This window comes from Pteropus alecto, unplaced genomic scaffold, assembly GCF_000325575.1.
Source record: "Pteropus alecto unplaced genomic scaffold, ASM32557v1 scaffold86, whole genome shotgun sequence".
NCBI classification, from domain to species: domain Eukaryota; kingdom Metazoa; phylum Chordata; class Mammalia; order Chiroptera; family Pteropodidae; genus Pteropus; species Pteropus alecto.
In genome coordinates, this window is record NW_006442109.1 from 21382197 (window position 1) to 21403531 (window position 21335).

At 33.1% G+C, this 21335-nt stretch overlaps 1 protein-coding gene across 8 annotated transcripts in view; it reads left to right on the top strand.

Annotated features, from left to right (window-relative positions):
* GABPB1 (GA binding protein transcription factor subunit beta 1) overlaps positions 1–21335 on the top strand; it is a 56354-nt gene that overhangs the window by 26148 nt on the left and 8871 nt on the right. For 4 of the 8 annotated variants that reach the window (XM_006920370.3, XM_025038778.1, XM_025038774.1 and 1 more), the window contains exons 2-7: positions 3075–3182; positions 7212–7379; positions 8549–8743; positions 9830–9977; positions 10324–10437; positions 19767–19952. In XM_006920370.3, the coding sequence (XP_006920432.1) occupies positions 3075–3182; positions 7212–7379; positions 8549–8743; positions 9830–9977; positions 10324–10437; positions 19767–19952 (919 nt within the window). The remainder of the gene's footprint in view (positions 1–3074; positions 3183–7211; positions 7380–8548; positions 8744–9829; positions 9978–10323; positions 10438–19766; positions 19953–21335) is intronic. The other 4 variants (XM_006920371.3, XM_025038776.1, XM_025038775.1 and 1 more) reach the window with 3 other exon arrangements.

Sequence of the window (21335 nt, forward strand, 5' to 3'; positions counted from 1 at the left end):
CCCTTCCTTTTCACATGTAGGGGTCTTGTTTTCTCATCCTTTCAGCCTCTCTATCTTTTGGTTGGCGCACTTAATTCTTTTCCATTTAAGGTACTTATTGATAGGAATGTAGTTGTTACCATTCTTTATTCCTGTTTTTGATACATGTTTTTTCTTCTTAAAGAGGTCTCTCCAACATTTCCTGTAATTCTGGCTTGGTAGTGATAAATTCCTTTAATTTTTGTCTGGGAAGCTCTTTATCTGTCCTTCAACTCTAAATGATAGCTTTGCTGGATAAATTATTCTTGGTTGTAGATCCTGGGTCTTCATCCTGTCGAATATTTTGTGCCAGGCCCTTCTGTTCTGCATACTTCTTTAGAGAAATCAGCTGCCAGTTGTATGTATTAATATAATTACCTTATATGTAATTATTTGTTTTTCTCTTGCAGTTTTTAATATTCTTTCTTTATATTTAACCTTTGGCATTTTAATTATTATGTATCTTGGTGTGGGCCTCTTTGGATGCCTGGTTTTGGGGATTCTTTGAGTTTCCTGAGGTTTTATGTCCATTTCCTTCACCAGGTTAGGGAAGTTTTCCATCATTATTTCTTCAAACAACTGTTTAACATCTCGATTTTCTTCATTTACGTCAATCAGATGAATATTTGGAGCACTGCGAAAATTCGCTCACGGATGCAGCCCCTTTTAAGAGGTGTCTGCCGCTTAAGCCTTAAGAGGAGTCCCATATCCTCTTTAAATTATTTTTATAGTCTTGGCATCTTTTTTCTTGCCATTCTGATTGAGTGTCCTGATTGGCTGTCCTGTCCTCTAGATAGGGCATGTGATCCTCTTCCTTATCTACTTTGTTTATTCCTTTGTTTATTCTATTTAATATACTTCTCATCTCAGATAATGTGTTCTCCATTTCAGACTGGTTCTCTTTTATAATTTCCATTTCCATTTTTATGTTTTTTATCTTTACTTGACTCCGTTACATCTAGATCTCTGTTCTGTTCTGTCATATGGTTTCTGCTTCTTTGTCTTCCCATTTTGGCTGCCTTTCTGTGTCTGTTTCTGTGTACTAAAGCAACGATCGTAAGTCTCCCGGTCTTATTAGTGTGGATTTGTGAAGTAGGTGTCCAGTGGCACAGTCCTGGGGGCGTTCAGATGCAGGCCAAATTTAGCCCTAGCCTGTGCCCACCCAGGGCCAGCTGTTAAGATTCAGCAAGCAATCCACAGATGCTGTGTTTATAGTTGCCTCCAAAGGCCACACCAGAAACAGAGGCCAGCAGCCTCCACCAGTGTGAGTCTCAGCAAGGAGCACCTGACTCTCTGAGGATACACCTGGATGTGGCTTGGGTGGGGCTGGGAGTTGGGGTAGGCAAGGTTTCAGGGAATCCTCTGGACAGAGCAGCCTCAGTTACCCAGTTTGATGATGTCACAGCTATGGCGGCACTGTATCTGGCGCACTGGTATGGGGAGGGCTCACCAGGGAACAATGGATACTGCCGGCACTTCTGTACCGAGCCAGTCCCACCTAGGCCCTCGCTATAAGTCTCTGGTGCTCCCCGCGCAGCCGAGAACTGGTGCTCAGAGTGAGCAGGCCGTCACTGCGAAAATTCGCTCATGGATGCAGCCCCTTTTAAGAGGTGTCTGCCGCTGTTTCCATCTCAGTTGCTCAGGACCAGGCAGCTTGTGTCCTTGCCCGGTCCTACCTTCTACCGTTGCAGGGTGATTTCTTGGACTTATCCCTACTTGTATGGCTTGTTCATCTAGATCCCAGGCGATTTTTCCTTGCTGCTGCTCCTTGTTTCTGTCACAACTTTGATTTGGTCGCTGGAAGAATTAAGAGAGCCTCTATCATCTATGCTATTTTTTTTCTTTCTCCCTCTTTGCCTTTTTATAATAAATATTTTGCATTGCTCCCTTTGCTAACTCGAAATGAAAATCCTTGTTAATATTACCTATCTGCATAATTTTAAAACATCATTATAATACCCTAATTATTATATACAGGAGAAATAAAAAGAAAACAATTTATAATGAAATGTGTATTTCAATATGTAAATGCCTGAGCAGACTACACTAGATGCCACAAGAGGTAGGCAAATGCTTGCACTTGTGCATAGAATCATTATGAACATGGTAGCTGTGAAAGCCTGATTGATATAGTGTTGTATTGGTGATTTAGATACCCAGGTGGCATTGACATTGGTGACATGATTTTCTAAAATGCTGAACAACTCAGTAAAGTTCTGAACAAAACAAATAGATTTGCAATATGGTTAAATTTTGGAAATTTGGTATACATTAACTGGAAAAATACATATTGTTTGCATATTAAATTCTAGCCTTAGATATATTCAGTGGAATGTTTGAAATTCAAGTGTCTTAGGTTCTTAAATATGTTATGTTTTGAAAAATTAAGACAATTGCAGAATTATAAGAGAAGTTGATTTGTTCAAATGCATCATTGTTTTGTTGCAATTCTTATAACATCAATAAGGTTGTTATTTCAAGTCCTCAATATCCTGCATTTTCTTAATTTTTTTTCACTCTGTTTAATAGGTCAGTAATATATAACTTTCCTAAATGTCAGCACTTACTTATTTGATAGTCATACAATATAATTTGACTCTTAAGAAACTTTAAATTAGGAAGATAATACAGTAATTTGGCAGAAACTTTGTAAAATGGAGACAGATTTTCCTATAACCATACACTCTTAACAGTTTTTAGTATTTTTCAGTATTTTGTTCTGCATGCATATTTTGACATTCAAGAATTAGTTTTTATCTTATCTTTTCTCTTAACATGGCATAACTTTTTAATATTATGTAATTTCAAACTATTTTAAATTACTGCATCTTATTCTACTAGATTTAACAATTTAACTATTTTCCTACCTTAAGATTATTCACATTATAAAAACAATTATATGTAGTATATGTGTAGCTATCTTTATTGATAGATGTTTCAATATATTTTTATTTTTCCTTCAGGATAGATCTCAGAAGTGGGACAGTTTATTGGCTCAGTAGGCTGGGACATTTCTGTAACTTTGGAGATGTTAAATTCATCTATGTTTTGTTTAGATGTCCCTGGTAGATTTGGGAAAGAAGCTTTTAGAAGCGGCACGAGCAGGTCAAGATGATGAAGTTCGTATTTTGATGGCAAATGGAGCTCCTTTTACTACAGACTGGGTAAAGAATGATTTTAATGTTGTGGTGTTTTTTTCTTCTCATTTTTGAATTTTTCCAGATAAAAATTTAGTATTGTGTTTATAAGTGGTAAGAAATTTTATTTTGCAAACTTGTTTGCAATTTTAGAATTATAACTGTCTTTTAAAGGAAATGGTTCATTTCTTTTTTTGTTTTTCGATATTTGACGACCTTACCAAATAAATATTCTGTCCACAAAAGGGTTTTTCTTTTAAACTATGAAGTTCCATAATGAAGGATGAATGTAAAATGTAGCTGCTTGGGATTTAATTTAAAAGTCTTACAAATAGCACAGGTTGAATTTACAATTCAGAAAATAACAGATAAAGATTGGGGTTAATGTTATAATTGCTTCTAAAAAGAAAAAATGTTTGCATTTTAATTGATACTTATAAAATTATTGCAAACATGACCAAAAGTTAAGAAAGGAATGGAAAGAGGTTCTTAGTAAGTACAGAAGGCAATTGTGAGGAAGACAAAAACCATAACTTTATTTAATTCTGTGGGGTAAATCAAAAGAGTTAGGAATCTGAATTAACCCTTCCACTGGTAACAACTAAAAATTCCAGATTTTTGATTTTGTTGCTTTTGGCTTACTTTTCCCTTGCTCTTTTTTACTTTTCATTTAAAAATAAAATTTTTTATTATGGAAAATTTCAAACATGTCAACTTTAGCAATGATCAAATCATGATGAGTCTTGTTTCCCCTACAACCCTGTCCACTTTTTTTGTTCTGTATTATTTTAAACAAATTCTAGGAACAATTTCATTTCATCTATAGATATTTTAAAATTTGTTTTTAAAAGATAATGCTTTTTTGAATAAGTATTTTAAAATATCTTAAGCGTACTCACAGGTTAGAGAGAAAATAAGAAATTATCAGCTTGAAAAACTTAATGAAGGCCAGAACTCAGAGAAATTTTGCCCTAAGAACATTTGCTGAACTCAGTAAATTTGCCTTCTGCTCATGGAGAGAAGTCTCTTAGAAGAGCCTCTCCCCATAATTCTGGAATCCCAAAAAGATGCAGCTTCAGTGCAAGGATAAACTGGAAGTACCCCCACCCCCTCCTACCTGCTCCTACCCCTGCCTCTGTTTTTAAGTTACTGCGAAGAATAGGAACTGACTTGAACCAAGGCACCAAATGGAGAGAGGAAAATTTTGTTGATTAGAATTTGGAGTCACATGCCATTCCTCACACACATTTGTATCCTTAACCCATAAATACTGTGCATTCTGTAAAACCATAAACTGAAAAAATGAATTTAAGTGATCGGTGGACTAGAGATTATCCTAGGTTCCTGGCAGAAAGCAGATGAATATCCTTTCTGGAGGAACCTACCTTCATTCCAGGCTTTATATCCACAAATGAAATTCCAGTGAAAATGAACAGTCAAAAACAAACACACAAGACAACTTGGACAATAACCCACTGAAACAACTGACAACAGAAGCAGACTTACATGGACTTTAGATAAAATTTTAATAGCAGATTGGGAACAGCTAAGGAGAAATTACTAAACTGAAAAATATGAAAAAAAATCATAGAAAATAGAAAAGAGAGAAATAGATATAAAGTGTAAAAGATGTCAGGGGTCATGAATGCTAGGATGAGAGTCTAACATATATGTAATCATAAATCCACAAAGAGAAACTTAGGGATGAAATAATTTTAAGACTTGTGGATGAAATTTTTCTAGGAGTGATCAAGATGACAGCTCATAGATTCAAGTAACCCATCAAATTTACAGTGAGATCAATAAAAAAAATTTGTATCTAGATATATCATAGTGATACAGTAGTACGTCAAGACAAAAGGATCTTAAGAAGGATAAGTATTCATGATACATAAGGAATTTCCATGACAGTAATAAAAAGACAAAAAGACGAAGACTGGGCAAATGATTTGATATGGTACTGTGCTGAAGGGAAGGATTTACCAGTAAACATGAAGAGATGCTCAACTATATTAATAATTGGACAAATTCAAAGTAAAATCATGAAATAACATTGTATATCCACCAGTTTAGTCAAAAAAGGTCTCTCAGTACCAAGTGTTGGTGAGATGTGTGAATTGGTTACAAACATTTGGAGACAGTTTGACAGTGCCTAATAAATTTGAACATGTAAATACCCTATGATGTAGCTGTTGAATTTCTAAAAATATTCCCAAGAAAACTCTTGTTCCTGTACTTGAAACATGTATAAGACTTCTTAACAGAAACATTATTCATAATAACAAAAACCTGAAATAACCCAAATTCTCATCAGTAGATTGGTTAAATTAATTGTGGTTTATTCATTCAGTGGAATATTACCGAGCAGAGAAAATTAGTGAACTATACTTATATTCACCAACATGGGTGAATCTCATGATCACAGTGCTAATCAAAGAAAGGTAAGGTTTAGAGAAATATATGCAGTATGATTTTATTTAAATAAAGTTCAAAACAGGCAAAACCAAAGTATATTATTTAAGGATATATAAATGATTTAAAAAAGCAAAATAAAGCAATATTTATTGTAAAATTCAGAATAGTAATTACCTCGGGCTGAGGGAGGGGGGCGGCACATGGGAAGACTTTAAAGTTCTGGAAGTATTTTTTTTCTGGACTGTGATGGTGGTTTCATGAGTGTTTCCTTTTTTTTTCTTTAAACTACAAGTGTGTATGTATGTGTGTCATATCATTAACCAAAAAGGTAAAATCTCAAGAAGAAAAAGTGCAAAGTAAACCCTATTATTATACTGAGCAGAATTCGTATTTGCTAAATGGGGCATTGAGATGCTTCATTAAATATTAGAATTTATGAGTGTAGAAAGGGCTGGTTAATAGAAAATTATGAAAAAGCTTGGAGAAAAGACTGTTTAAGAATCCTCTTTGATCTGCTGGAAAGACCTTTCCTTAAAAATACAAGGCTTTTAACAGTAATAAAATAATTATTCCCAGGATAAATTATTTTTATTTTTACCATGTATCGAGAGCACATGCATTGAGAGCTTTGTATTATGACTCTTAACTTGTGTGACTACCGGCAAATTAGTAACCTCTTTGTGTCTTAGGTTCTTTTATTGCCAAACGAGGATATTAATAGTACTTATGAGGAGATTAAATGATAATATGTGTAAAGGTCTTAGAATAGTGCTTGCCATGGAAAGTGCTTAAACAAAAAAGCCTTAGTTGCTATTGTTACAGTAGTGGTCTTAACAAATTTCATGTTCTGGCAAACTATTTTGGTTCTTTAGAACATCAGTGCCTTAGTAGTTAGAGAGTTGTAGGGACTTTCTGTGCCTTTAAATGTGTGTGATACAACTTAATTCTAATTTCCACCTATTAAAAGTTATGCCTCTAATAGGTTCTTCACTCACATTTTAGTACTTTTCCTGTATATTGTGAATGTAGTGTTAATGTAGTGCTAGACTACGTGGAATCAATTTTAGGAGAACTGGGCTCTATTTTGGTTTTGTCCTGACTGACCTTCGGCAAGTGCACCTCAGATCAGATTTTTCCCTTGAAAAATGACTACGTGAACTCCTTTAAAAATATCACTGAGGTACTTTATTTTTAAGTCCTATAAAACAATTTAATGTAAAACTGTACACTGTAACATTTATTTGATATGATTTCATAGATGAAAATGAATTTTGTATGAGGAAAGTATCTGGTATGGGCAGAAGATTTTAATACTCAGAAAAATTTCTCAAACCCTAATTATCTCTAACTCCTGATAAAAATAATTTTGATTAGGCTATTTATCTGATAAAAAATAATGAAGAAAGCAAGTTTGAGCTAAATGAAATATTGACTTCTTCCTCACTGAGAAGTATGGGAACTCTCGAAGGCCTCTATGAAGAGAATGCAATAACAAATTATTTCTTTTGAATTTTGAGTTACTATGTAAACAGATAATATCATCTGTTTGTTAAGTAAACAAAATATATTTTTTAAAAAGGTAGTAATAGAAGTGTATTAAAAATGACTGTCAGTGTGGGTTTTTTTTTTCTTGCGGTATAGCTGGGAACTTCTCCACTTCATTTGGCAGCACAGTACGGACATTATTCCACCACAGAAGTACTACTCCGAGCTGGTGTAAGTAGGGATGCCAGAACCAAAGTGGACCGAACGCCATTACATATGGCAGCTTCTGAAGGCCATGCCAGCATAGTAGAAGTTTTACTTAAGGTATGTGTTCTCTCTTTTTTCACTTTGCTTTTAAAAGTAAGCCCCCAATGGCTTTATGGTTTTATAAGAGGGAGAAGGGAACTAATTTTATTGACTGTCTTGTTATATCATTTTTTTATATGTAAGCATATCAATTGGAAATTATCTTAAAGTGTTTTTTTTTGTGAGGGATAAAACACTTCCTCTAGGTATATTCTTAGTTAAGTCAAACAATTGATTTTAGACCTTGGTCTCTGCCATGGTGAGGGACTACAGTTTTGTTTTACTCAACACAGTTAAAATGCTTATGGAAGGAACTATTAGGCTTGGATGATTAACAAATGAATAAACAAATAATGCAAATGGGAATTTTTCTTTAATCAATTTATGCCAAAGAGAAAAATCTGAAACAGAATGATAGATTTAGATACTTAATCCTTTTTATATTCTAGCCTCTAGATTAACCTGTCCAAAAGAAATACAATGTTATTAGCCACAAATGTGAATCATATGTAATTCTAAATTTTCTATTAGCTATCTTAAAGAAAGGTAAAAAGTGATTTTAATATTATGTTTTATTTAACCCAGTGTATACAATATATTATCATTTCAACATAAAACCAATATAAAAATTATTAATGAGATATTTTACATTGTTTTTTGGTGTTGTCTTTGAATTCCAGTGTATATTTCTACATACAGCACATCTTTCTTCAGACTAGCTGTATTTTATGTGCTTAATAGCTATGTGTGTCTAGTGGCTACCATGTTGGACAATGTGCCTTTAGTTAGCTCCCTTTTAATTCTTTATATTGTACTGGTTTTGAAAACGAAGGATATTTTTGTATAAATAAGGAACTAGAATTAAAGAGGGTTTGAGGGAAATGCTCATAGTTTTCCTTCACTTCTTACGCTATTCTAGCCCTTCATGCTCATAGTGGGTGACTGAAAAAACAACTGCTGCACTTCTAAGAAATAAGAAGGAAAGCAGTTAGGAAAGTCAGCATGATAGAAAGCAGATTAAATGACAGATGTGTGGTGATTTCTGGGATGTATAGATTATTCAGCACAAAAAAAGAATTGATCATATTAATAGTAAATTCTTTAAAGTATAATCTCTAGTATTTTCATTTCAGGAATTTAAAATATTTCATATGTTAGAAATCTCTTATTTTGAAATATTTTTGTAGCATGGTGCTGATGTCAATGCAAAGGACATGTTAAAGATGACAGCCTTACATTGGGCCACAGAACACAATCATCAAGAGGTGGTGGAACTTTTAATCAAATATGGTGCTGATGTACACACGCAAAGTAAATTTTGTAAAACTGCATTTGATATTTCAATAGACAATGGGAATGAAGATTTAGCAGAAATATTACAGGTAAATTTTGACTTTTAATTTAAGAAAATAAACAAAAGGATCTCTGTCTTGTAGATGATTTGAACTATTTAATTTGGATTGGTTATTTTGGACAGGCCTATTCCTCTTTCATTTCCTCTTTGTTCTTTACTGTTTATTTTCCTGATTGTAAGACCGTAGACTTTGCATGTAACATTAGAATCTTAGATAAGATGATTACTTTTCTGTGTTTTTAAGTTGCTGAATCTCCTTTTAGATCTTTTATTCTATTAATTATTTTTGTTGCATACCATATGGTTTTTCAAAGTCTGTTATACTTCCACTAAAACCTAATTTTTTTTAGCAACCATAATAATGTCCCCTGAGTGAGTGATACTGTCTTTATCAATCTGATTGGTTTCTTTTATTTTTCACTAGCCTCAAAAAATCCGTAAGCATGGTTACTTATGGCATTTCAGCAAGTTTTTCTAATAACTAACATTTCTTCTTTTTTTCAGCAAACATTGATATAAATTAACTTCTTTAACTTACTTCCTCTTCTTGCTTATCTTGTTTTCCTTCCTAGTTAAACTCTTCTCTAAGACCGTCTGACTCTACTGAACTTCAGCTAGTTACTTAAAAGATGTTATATGCTGAGAAAAGTGAATTTTGCCAGGCCTCTTCTAATTCTTTTACTCCTAGGAGTGCAGTTTGGGAGTTAAGGTTGAAGATGGAGAACAATTATTTGGGAAGGACATGTTTTATATATGTAGTGTTATATATTGCTGAATATAGTAGAGGAAATAATTTGATTTAAATAATTTTTGTAGTCACAGGGCAGCAGAATATCATTCAGTTGTGTTCTATATAAAAGCCTTTCAGATACCTATTTCTCCTCTCATGGGATTTAGCTGTTTTAACTTAGCAGGGACACTCAGAATATAAGTTCATACCTCTGATTTACCACTATACCTTAGTAGACCATAAATAAAGATTTACATTTGTATTATATGATTCTTCTTAAATTACGGAATGTTCCTTTATATTTGTGTTGTACTACATACATTGAGAGTCAGTGCTATATGTTCTGGTTATAACCTGAAACCATTGTGGTGATTTGTCCCTCAGATTGCTATGCAGAACCAAATCAACACAAACCCAGAGAGTCCCGACACTGTGACGATACATGCTGCAACACCACAGTTTATCATTGGACCTGGAGGGGTGGTGAACCTAACAGGTCTGGTATCTTCAGAAAATTCATCCAAGGCAACAGGTATTGAGATGCATATAGGATAGCTGTTGGGATTTTATGCTTTAGTACGTATTCATCCTTTTAAGAAAGGACAGTTGGAGAATGAGGGTAAGAATATTTTAGCCATCTTGGTTTTCTTTGTATAATTGGCAAAAAAACCAAATTTTTTTGAGACAAAATAAAGAACGTGTTACTGCAAAACGTATTGCCATATTATCTTCTAAAAACTAATGCTATCCAAGCCTGTTTTTCACAAAACGATTATTTTTCTAAGCTTCATTTAAGAATTGAATAAAGTAAAACACAATATCAAAAGCATGCATTAGGTTACACTTCTTAAAATTTCAATTTTTCTCTCTTCTCGTAGATGAAACGGGTGTGTCTGCTGTTCAGTTCGGAAACTCCTCCACATCAGTATTAGCTACATTAGCTGCCTTAGCTGAAGCATCTGCTCCCTTGTCCAATTCTTCAGAAACTCCAGGTTAGAAAAACAAGTCAAATGTGCACATTAAAAGTTGGAGATTGAAATATTTACAAAGGGCAGGAAGGTAATATAAAAGGCTGAAGTGGGCAGCATTGAGATTATGGCCCTCTGAAAGGAGTAGGGCAGGGCTGGGGTTACTCAGCTGTAGCTGATTATAGTGATGCCAGATTCTGTTTTTTTATGGGAAGTTAGAAATCTGGATTTTAAAAGCATATTAAATCTTGACAATTAATGAAACCTTAATTACAGTTAAAAACAAATGTGTGATTCACAGAAAATATGTCTTTGTACCCAATTTGGCCTTTGTTGATTAGTCTTTTTGTATAAACAGTATGTAGATAAATACATAGGAATTTGCTGTCTTTTTCATAACTTTTTATTTTTGTCAGTTCAATGAGAATGATATAAAATCTTAATGACTGACAGAACTAGGAAATAACACACCGGCACCACCAGTAAGGGATAACAAACAGTATTAATAACTGGTTTAAATAAAGTTTACCTTTATACTGAACCAAAATAGTTCTTGCTGTAATTATTATGTAAATAAAAGATTTTTTTTTATTAGAGAATTTTAAAAAATTATGCAAAATTCTTCTTACTGTAGTTTAAGTCATTTTATTTGGACTAATGTTTATAAAAGTAAAGAATAATTTGTTGTCATTCATTTTTTCAAAGTGCGATCAATAATAACAACAATTCATTGAATACCGTGTGTGCTATGCAGTGTGGTAAATTTTTTTACTTATGATCTTGTCTAATCCTCACCAAAAAGCTTGAAGGTGGATATTACTGATTTGACTCATAAAGGTGCTGCTGATTGAAAGATATTTTTTTTTCAGGCAGGGAAAACCTCCTTATCTATCTCTTTTCTTTCTCTCACTTTTTCTTTCTCCACTAACTAGTGATAAACATCCATTCTCCAGCTTCTTTAGCATCATAATTAATGTTTGAATTTAAGCTTTTGTATTTGAGAGTCTTCAGATTTTTCTGAATCACTTTTGGCTATTAGCAGTTATGTGTATCATATTGACATGCTGCTTTTATAACCCATGCCTAGATTTCTTTAGCACCTTTGTAATTACATAAGTGTGTCAAAGAAAATTAGTTTCATTGATGGTTTCCGTTTGGTTAAACTTATAATTTTTTTGTCTTTATTTAAAGTATATATCTGAAAATTAAATAATTTTTCTTGAAAGTCTTCTAGAAGTTTTGACATTTAGATATTTAGCGCCATGAATTGGTCACACCAACTTCTCTAAATTCTACCTTTGAAAACGTTATGTGTGGTCTCGTCTGAGTGAATTAGTAATTTCAATAGACTTCTATTGCATGTGACTTATAGTGTTCTATGAGCACAATAATTTTTCCTTTCAATGCTATATCATAGTAGAATCTTTTCGAAGATATTTTAAGAGCTTGAGTTGAGTTAAAGTTCCGATGACTACAATGCCACCAGTTAAATAACTCAGCCGAGGTACGTAATCTAAAGAAATATCTTCCCACAGCTCAATTTGCATATGCTCAGGCAAATTTTTTTTTCTGCCTTTTGCCTCCATTTTCTTTTAACATTAGTTGTCATTTCTCATCCTTGTTTGAGAAATGTTTATATGTATTTTTCAAAAGTCATCTTAGGATGTGGGAAATAAAGTAGTACTTCCATATTAAATATAATGAAACCAAGGTTCATGGAGGTTCAATAATTTTGCCTAAAGTAACAGAGCTATTAAGTGGTGAAAGGAGGTTTGTGCTCAAGGTCTGATTCCAAAACTGTGTGTCTATTACCACTATAACACACTGTCTCCTCTATACAGTTTCTTCAGGTGATCCGTGGAGTGGTCTCCTCTATAATGTTTATAATTTGGTTTGTGATAGGAATAAATATTTGTGAAATTATTATTTTGTCTTAAAAGTATCACTATTCTTGCTTTTACCACTGAGGTGTGTTTGTTGAAGCAGTCTGTTGAAATGTTTTCTACTTTTGCCATTTTTAAATGGTTGAAAACCAAAATATAAGAACCATAGTACACTAATTGGTGCTGCTCATATTCTTTTCTTTTACCAGCTAAGTAATACAATAAACACATCTGGATACCAAATAGCCAGAATGTAGCAGCAGATGGACTGCATTTGAAATGGAGGCTGGCTGGCTGACATGGTCCTATATATAGAGGGAAGGTATTTGTGATAGTCTAGGATACCATGCCATTTCACTTGGGAACTATGGCTTTAAATAGCATCTTCATGATTACATTAGGACCATCTTTCACAAATAAAACTAATCTTAATGTTAGTCCAGTGGAACCTTATAAAAGACATCAGTCTATTTAATGCTTTCATTGTGAAACCAGATGATATCGCTGTCTTGTCTTTATGTTGCAAGCAAATATAACTGCAGATTGTCAGTGTTTGACGATTATAATATCTCATTGAATTGCTTTCTTACTAGCATTTTTTTCATGTAAATATTTCCAGTTTTATTCTTTCCTCATAAACCTTTATCAAGTATTTAAACTGTGACTAAATTTTTAAATCTCCATGCATAATTTTTATGATTCTTTATCTCCTTAATAGTTGTTCATAGTTGTGTTAAATAATCATTAGCTCTATCCGGGTCCAGGCCAGGCCAGGTAAAAAAAAAAAATGATGATGAAACAATTGATATTAATTGATATTTAATTTGGCATAATGAATTATAGAAAAAAATGGCTAATATTTATTGAGTTCTTGCTATATGCTTGTTACTGTGCTAAGTGCTTTACATACATTGTCTCATTTTGTTCTCATAGTAGTCATTTGAATTAAAATATTATCTTTGACCTTTGACCAAGGTTTAATTTACAGCTTTGAGGTTGCAGAAATATTTTATTAGTATATCCTCAGTTGATATAAGGGACAGACTCAATTCAGCCAACTCATAAAAAGGGGATATGTAAATCAAGATGCTGTTATTTATTAAGAGAACATGCAATTATCTTTTGATACATGAAATTAACTTACTCATTTTGGAAACAAATAAGTAAAAAGAATTTACAGCTTTTAAAAATTATACACACATAATTTTCAAAAATTTGTTTAAACCATCCTTCAGAATTTTAGAGTAATTCTGGAGAAAAACCAAGCAGTTCAACATTAATACAGTAATTTTCATTCCCTTTTATATATTGAAACAAACTAGTAGAACTCCTTGGAAATAGTTAGGAATTAGCTTATTAATTTATATACCCAATGATTAGAAGGCTGTATTCCTTTAAATAGTCTCTAATTCTAGTTTTCTACTAATTTGAATTCCTCTCAGTTAGACTTAATATGATAATGGTGACAATAGCAAGCAGGGTCCTTAAATTTTGTGTGAATCAGAATCTTCTTCTTAACAATACATTTGTTCCAGTTGTACCCCAGTAGATTCTGGTTGAGTAGGCCCTGACATCTGTATTTCGAACATGCTCCCAAATGTGATTCTGATGATACACCAAGGTTTAAGAATTTGATCCAAGTTTTATAAGGTCTATTTCTATTACTGAATTTGGTATAGTGAATATCTGAAGATTATAAGTGTACTATACCGAAGGTTTGCTTAAATAATGTATATTAATTATTTTTATATGTAATTTAATATTCAATTATTTATGGGCTGCATAGGTGACCTCTATTAAGGAAAAGATGTGAGCGAGAGGAATGCCTTTCGTAATAGCTTTAATAGTTAAATATGTTTAGATGCTTGCTACTTAATCTTTTCAGGAGTTGAATAATTAAGAAACAGGCTTCAGGTAATTAGGATATAATTAAAATAAAAATGTGACATTGATTATCAAGACCAAATTACTCATATCGAGGTGAAAAGAGTGTTTATCATGTTGTGCACTTTAAGAATAAAACAAAACAGATTAATTATTCATTGCCAACAGGCTATAGACCCAGTAGGATTTACTTATCTCTAATTTATGTGCCTCTATAAGTTTTCCCTTATTTATATATATGTATTAGGATAACATTGATTTCTGGAGAGATCAGAAAACTTTTGTAGTTTATGGTAATTCCTATGAAATTGTATCTCTAACAGATACTGATCAGTGAGCATTGATAAAATTGTGGTTTAAAGAAAATTAATATTACTGACCTCTGTTTTATTAAGAAAAAAAGAATTGTTTCAGGGTACTAGTGTGGCTACCTACTTAAACTAAGGGAACGTATGTATTTTATTGGCCTCTAAGTTAAGTAGATATCTACCATATTTGCTGGAAGTTCCCATAATTAGGCTTGATGATTTTGGGAGTTACACTTTTCTATTGACTGATATTTCATGTTCTTATATCATGTAACGAGTCTAATTTGCAGTCTAGTTTTGGCTCCTTTTTCCTCTTTAGTATTTGGGTACTTTTGCTTTATTCAATTTGTTGTGGTAATTACCTAGCCAGGTAGGAGATTTAGCTTCAGAAAATAATGTACTAGTTCTATGTGTTTAGGCACAATTGAATATTTCATTGGACTGGCAAGGTTTGCAGAGATTCTGTTAACATATGCTTTATTATTTTTTTCTTATGTTCTCATTTTACTAATTTTGGAAAAAGCAAGCATTTTCTTGAAGCATACATATTTGAATGTTTCTCATAGTATATATTCCTGTGCGTGAAACTAAAGTGAGGTTTTATTTCCTTTCAGGGTTTTAAGCTTGGTACTTAGATGTCTGTACTCCAGATTTAGAATGACCAGGCAGCTCTTTTGGAGCCAGCTCTTAGCGGCTTATTTTCCAAAGAATTGTCAAAAAATTTGAAGCTTAGCATTTCAATCTAGGAAATGTAAGAGGGAGACTGAAGTCAGGGAAAAAGCAAGGGGAAAATTACAGTTAGAAACATATAATCTTATTAGAGAAATGAGAAACAAACGTGAAAAGTCAAAGAGTAGGTTAAAATGTTTGAGAATTGTTATATAGGAGATTTGTAAATAAATTATTTAGACAGTTACTGTTGTCATTCTTCAGAGGAAAGAGATTATTTTTAGCTGAAGTTGGGCACAGGGTGGGTGGAGTGGGGTGGCACCCTGAAGTGTGGATGGATTTTAGGGAGTTAGATAGCAGAGAAATCATTCAAATTATTCCGATTTGGAAGTTACTCCAGAATGAAGACACAGAAAAGTAAAAGTTTTCTTTTGGGTATTGCAACTCCCTTTTTTCTCAGGAGGAAAACCACCGCTGTGTAGTACACTATTTATTAATAAGCAGAAGCAATCCTTTCTTTTGACCAAAGTTTACAGGCTGCTCTGTTATAGGCATTTTCTATTTGAAAAATCAAAATTCCAGGAAACTCACACCCTACTCCCTTTCTTCCTGCTTTAAAACAAAAGAAAAATGTACAAATAATAATTCATGGAGGGGATATATCAGGTTTTGTGTTAAAGGAGTAACTCAGAACTGTTCTTAAGCTAAAATTTCCATTTCTTGGTTTACCAAGAGCTGTTCATTTACAATGAGGAAAATATTTATTCATTGATTGGACAGATTTTTGTTGAACATCTCTCATGTCCTGGGTAGTATGCTAGGTGCTAGAAAGAAAATGGCAAACAGTCAGATACATTCCCAACCTTTATGGAAGGTGTAGTCTTTTGGTAGAATGAGATATTAAACAGTTATTTACTCAGATAAATAATTGTGATTAGTGCTACATATAAAGAATACAAGGTTTTAATCTAGTCTGGTGGATCAGAGAATCTTTCCAGAGAAAGACATTTAAGATTTAAGCTAAAAATTCAATCAGAATTAGTAGAGCAAAACTTGGGGGAAGAATATTTTAGGAAGAGGGATGTGAAGTTTTTGAGGCAGGAAAGAACTTGTCCTTTCAGGGGATTTAGAAGCCAATGTGGCCGAGCCTAGTGAGTGGGAGAGTAGTAACTCATGGTGGTTAAAGTAATATTACACAGGATTTTTTAAATGATGACCTTGACAGACTTTGGAAGGGAATTTAGTGAGGAGTCTAATGTAGTCAGCTAGGGAAGAGATATTGGTAGCTAGGATTAGGATTTGGCAAATAGGATTCTATTTGGAACATAGAATCAAAAATTATAATTGGTTAGATAGAGACCTTACATTTGCAGTGTAGTTTGTTCTTTTTAAGATAAGCTCATAAAACACTGTTTTATAACTATAGACTGTAGTCGTATATTGACTTTGCTTTGGTTAGCCTTATTCTTCATTGTGGCCCAGCTATATAATCCTTTGATTAAGTAGACATCTATGACCACCCTTCCTCCAATTGTTAATAAGGTGGTTTTTCCAAAGGTGTAATGTATCTGGTGATTGTTTCCCTCCTTTCTCCTAATAGTGAAATTTGAATCAGGTATCCTTTAGACATAGTTCTTTGTTCCTAAAATATTATATATATGTATATATGTATATGTATATATATCATTACTTGAATATTATATATGTTTTTTTAATAACGCTTTAAAATTTTTATGATTTTTTGTTTCAACATTGCACTATTGGGTTGTTCTTAGGGTTTCTGGTGGGGGGGGCACTTTGTCTTTTATGTAATTGGTTTCCTTACAATTTTTAAAAAATTCCTTACCATAGCACAACTTAAAAAGAAAGCTTTTTAGATGAAAGGCAAGAACTCTATTAATGATAGTCATTACAAACAGTGCAAAGATGAAAGTTCTTGAGTTGTGCCTTGATTGTGTGTGATCTCAGAAATTTCTTACATATGATTATGCTTTAAAATATTTACTACTTGTAGTTATCATTCAGCATTTCTTTTTCATATGGATATGTTTTTTAAAAATCAAAGCAATAGTTAATGTGTTTGAAAACCTTAGTAGTTGTTCTATTGAATATATTACTATTTTATGCTGTATATTTTATTTTATGATTATCTTCCTGAAATTTTCTTAAGTGCTTGGTGATAAAGCCTAATTATAGTTTAAGACAAACAAAACTGAGAGAACTCAAAACACAAAGGTTGTTTGCATTTTGAATATTATCTTCTGCGGTTTGTATTATGAACTTGGATTATCAAATAAAACATAACAGGGTTGCTGTCAGGCCTATTGCCATGAATGCATCCTTGAAAATCAGGGTCCTAGTACTTATCTTGCTTTAAAAAAAAAGTTCTTATAACTAGGACCTCTCTCTGTCCTTAATAAATCCCGTGGTCACTGACGTCCATGATGTTCTGCTGGGAACCGGTAGCAGTATAACATGTTTCAGAGCAGCTGTATATCTGAATGGTGGCATGACTTCTGGAGATAATGGCTTTATTTAATTACACTTTTGGTAAAGAGTTGCCTCAAATAACACATTTATAAGGCCATATCATTTAGAAATAGTTTTTATCTCATTTCTTTTTTTAGATCTAATCCTATTAAAACATTTTTTATGTTGACAGTTTTAAACCCATAAAAACATTGGAAGATGAATTTTCTACCTTTCACCTATATTTAACAGCTGTTAACATCTTGCCACACCTGCATCTTCTCTCTCTCTCTTTCACACACACACACACTTTTATTTTGCTAAATTATCTGAAAGTAGGCCGCAGACATCCTGACACTTCATCCTTAAATACTTCAGCATGTATCTCCCAAGAACAAGGACAGCCTCCTACATGTTCACAACTCTATTATATTTCCTTAAAACATTAACCTTAATTTAGTAACATTATCTGACGTCCATAATTTGAGTTTCCCCAATATCCTCAAGATGTCCTTTATAACTCTTTTTCATCCAGGATCCTATCAAAGTTCAGATGTTTGATTTTTGTGTCTCTCTTGACTCCCCCAACCTAGGACAGTTCTCCTGCCTCCATTGTTCTTTATGACATTGAATTCTTTGTAGAGTCTAAGTCAGTTGTCTGCAGGATCCCCCATCTTCTGGACTCATTTATTGCTTAATAATTAGATTCAGGTCAGACATTTCCAGGAAGAACACAAATGATATTTTGTAATCTCTCATTGTATCACATTAGGAGGCACATAATGTCAGGCAATCCTGATAATGACCCCTTGGTGAGAGTGGTGATTGCCAGGTCTTGATAGGCACGTTTTTCTCTTTGTAACTAATACTAATCTTTGGTGTGATACTTTGAGAACATTTGAATATCTTGTTTCCTTCAAAAATTTCACCAACGGTTTTAACATCCATTAGTCATCCTTGCTTAAATCAGTTATTACATTGGGGTTATAATAATAATATTTCTTATTTTGTCAATTAGATATCACTCTTCTATCAAGAAGATCTTTCCTCTATCCCCATTCCTCTCCTTTTTCATGAGGTATTATTATAGATAGATTTTTAAAAATTCAGTGTCATTATTCCTTTTGACATTTTTTAATTGAAGTATACAGGAATGTGTGTAAATCATAAGTATGCAGTATCATTGCTCAGTTCAGAAATGGAAAGTACACAGTATATATTGTGTCTGATTTATATCACTCAGCATGGTGTTTTGTCACATTTATTTATGTTTTGCATTTAGTTACTTAAATTGCTGTGTAGTATGAATAAATGAGTCTATTTATTTGTTCACTATTTATTTGTTCTATTTTTGATGGATACTTGGTTTGTTTCAAGTTTTTGACTTTTAAGTAGAGCTGCTATGAATGCTTTTGTGTATGTTTTTTTAGGATCAGTAGTTGGTCATAGTAGTTGGCCTGTGGGAAAGGATTTTGGCGGTATTAACTTATAATTTCTTTACCTAAACAAAGTTAGGGATGCTCTTTTCAGGTGCCAGAGTCCTCCCTGAGCCCTCCATAAAGTATTAAGAGCATAGTTTTGGATTTTATTGATATGAATGTTAATATATTGTATTATTCACCAGCAAACAGTACCAGATCTGTATTCCACTTACTATCAAGGCAACCTTTGCTCACACAATCCAAAAAGAGAATACTGTTTCTTCTGTCTATTTGAAAAAATACGTTTTGATATTTCATTGAATATGGAATTATTTATCAACTCATATGTAAATGTAAGTGGAATATAACCACATACAAAATTCTCTTTTGGATTGTGGAGTTTTATTAAGCAGATGTAAACTTTGTCAAATCTGTGATCTTAGTAGACCTTAAAATTTTGTACATCATCTAACTAAATGAAGAAGAACTATTTATTTAAACACATACATGTATAGATAGTTAGAACTCATTTACTGTAAATCGTGACTTGTAATAAACTGTTTAAATAGCTATATACTGCATCACTGGAGACTAAAATTTAAAACCATGTAAAAGCTTTTCTGTGTAAGAAAGAAGCAGGGAAAACACAGGTAACAAAGCATGAAGAAACTTCTTTTATATATGTTCACTGATTTTTGCATATATATATTTTTTTCCAGTAGTGGCTACAGAGGAAGTAGTTACTGCAGAATCTGTGGATGGTGCAATTCAGCAAGTAGTTAGTTCAGGGGGTCAGCAAGTCATCACAATAGTTACAGATGGAATTCAGCTTGGAAATTTGCATTCCATTCCAACCAGTGGAATAGGTCAGCCCATCATCGTGACCATGCCAGATGGACAACAAGGTTAGTAGTAGGCATTTGTATAAAGTTTGTGTGTGTGCTCAATTTGCAGGAAATTGTAATAAGTTTTCAAAGCATTTATCTTTGCCTTAAATTATATTTTTATAACCCTTTGCAACAGATTTAACTGCCTAATTTTATTTGCTTAGGCTAATATTAAAATTAGCTTGTTTTCTCTGAGTATATACTAGATGGAAAAAGGAATTGTCTCTAAGGCATCCTAGTTGGAAGATGAGCTTAAATAAATAATTCAAAATCAGCATTGGACAATAATTTCCTAGTCCATTTAATGCAATTCAGAAAAATATATGGACTTTTAAAAGTACCATATAAGAAAGGCTACTTAAAAAGAAGTACTTGAAGACTTGAAGTGGGAATGTGGTGGCAACTTTTAGCAGCTTCGCTGATAATTTTCCCATTTCTTTCTTGGAAACTGTAGAGAACAATAAGATGGATGAAATAGAAGCCCCAACTGTATTTTCAGTAAAACTAAAAGGTTGAGGAAAATGCAAAACTCCATATTTTAAGTGCTGCCAAAAACATCTAAGTCCATTATAGCCAGGGCAAGAGAACTCTCATGAAAACTCACAATAGTACATCAAGTAAAGAAAAGGATTGAGCTCAGAAATCAGCAATAAATGTACACTCCCAGAAAGACAGGGCCCAGTTTGAGTAGGAAGTGCTTCAAGCAAGGCTAAGATAGAATAGGGCATGAATACTGGAGGAAGCAGAAAGAAAAGGTGCAGAAAATTCTGAGCACTGTCTTGCACCCAGTCCTGAAATAAAAAAGTATGTGCACACACATACCTTTTAGAAAATGACTAGGATTGTGAAGACCATATCTTTTCATGGTCAGTGAAGGAATTATGAAAGGGAAGGGCTGGAGGTAGAAATTCTCCTAAACTAGATTTGGTTTAGTGACAGAGGAGGTGTGACACTATAGAGAGACCAGATCTCAAGGATAGAGTTTGTCACAGTAGCATTAGAGGAGGAAACCCTTGACGTGTGAAGCCTGAAAGGCTTTTCTCCTGCAGAAATCTGCTGATTGTTCCTCCGAGATTTGTATCAGGCCCAGGTGCTTTCACAAAGCTTTAAGTTTAAAGAACTAATTCTAATTGTATAAAAAAGAAGAAAACTTTCAAGATATTTATATAAAGCAGATATAACATTGTTTTCAAAACCTGACATTTATACAGACAAACTAATCTCATTGATGAACAAATGGAAAGAAACTCATGGTTTTGAACGGGAAGATTCACTATCATAAAGCTCTCAGTACTTCCTGAGTTAATTTATAAATGTAACATGTTATGAAAAAAAGACTATTAGTTTGCGAGGGGTGCCATAACAAAATACCACAGACTGAGTGACTTAACAGAGGCTTAA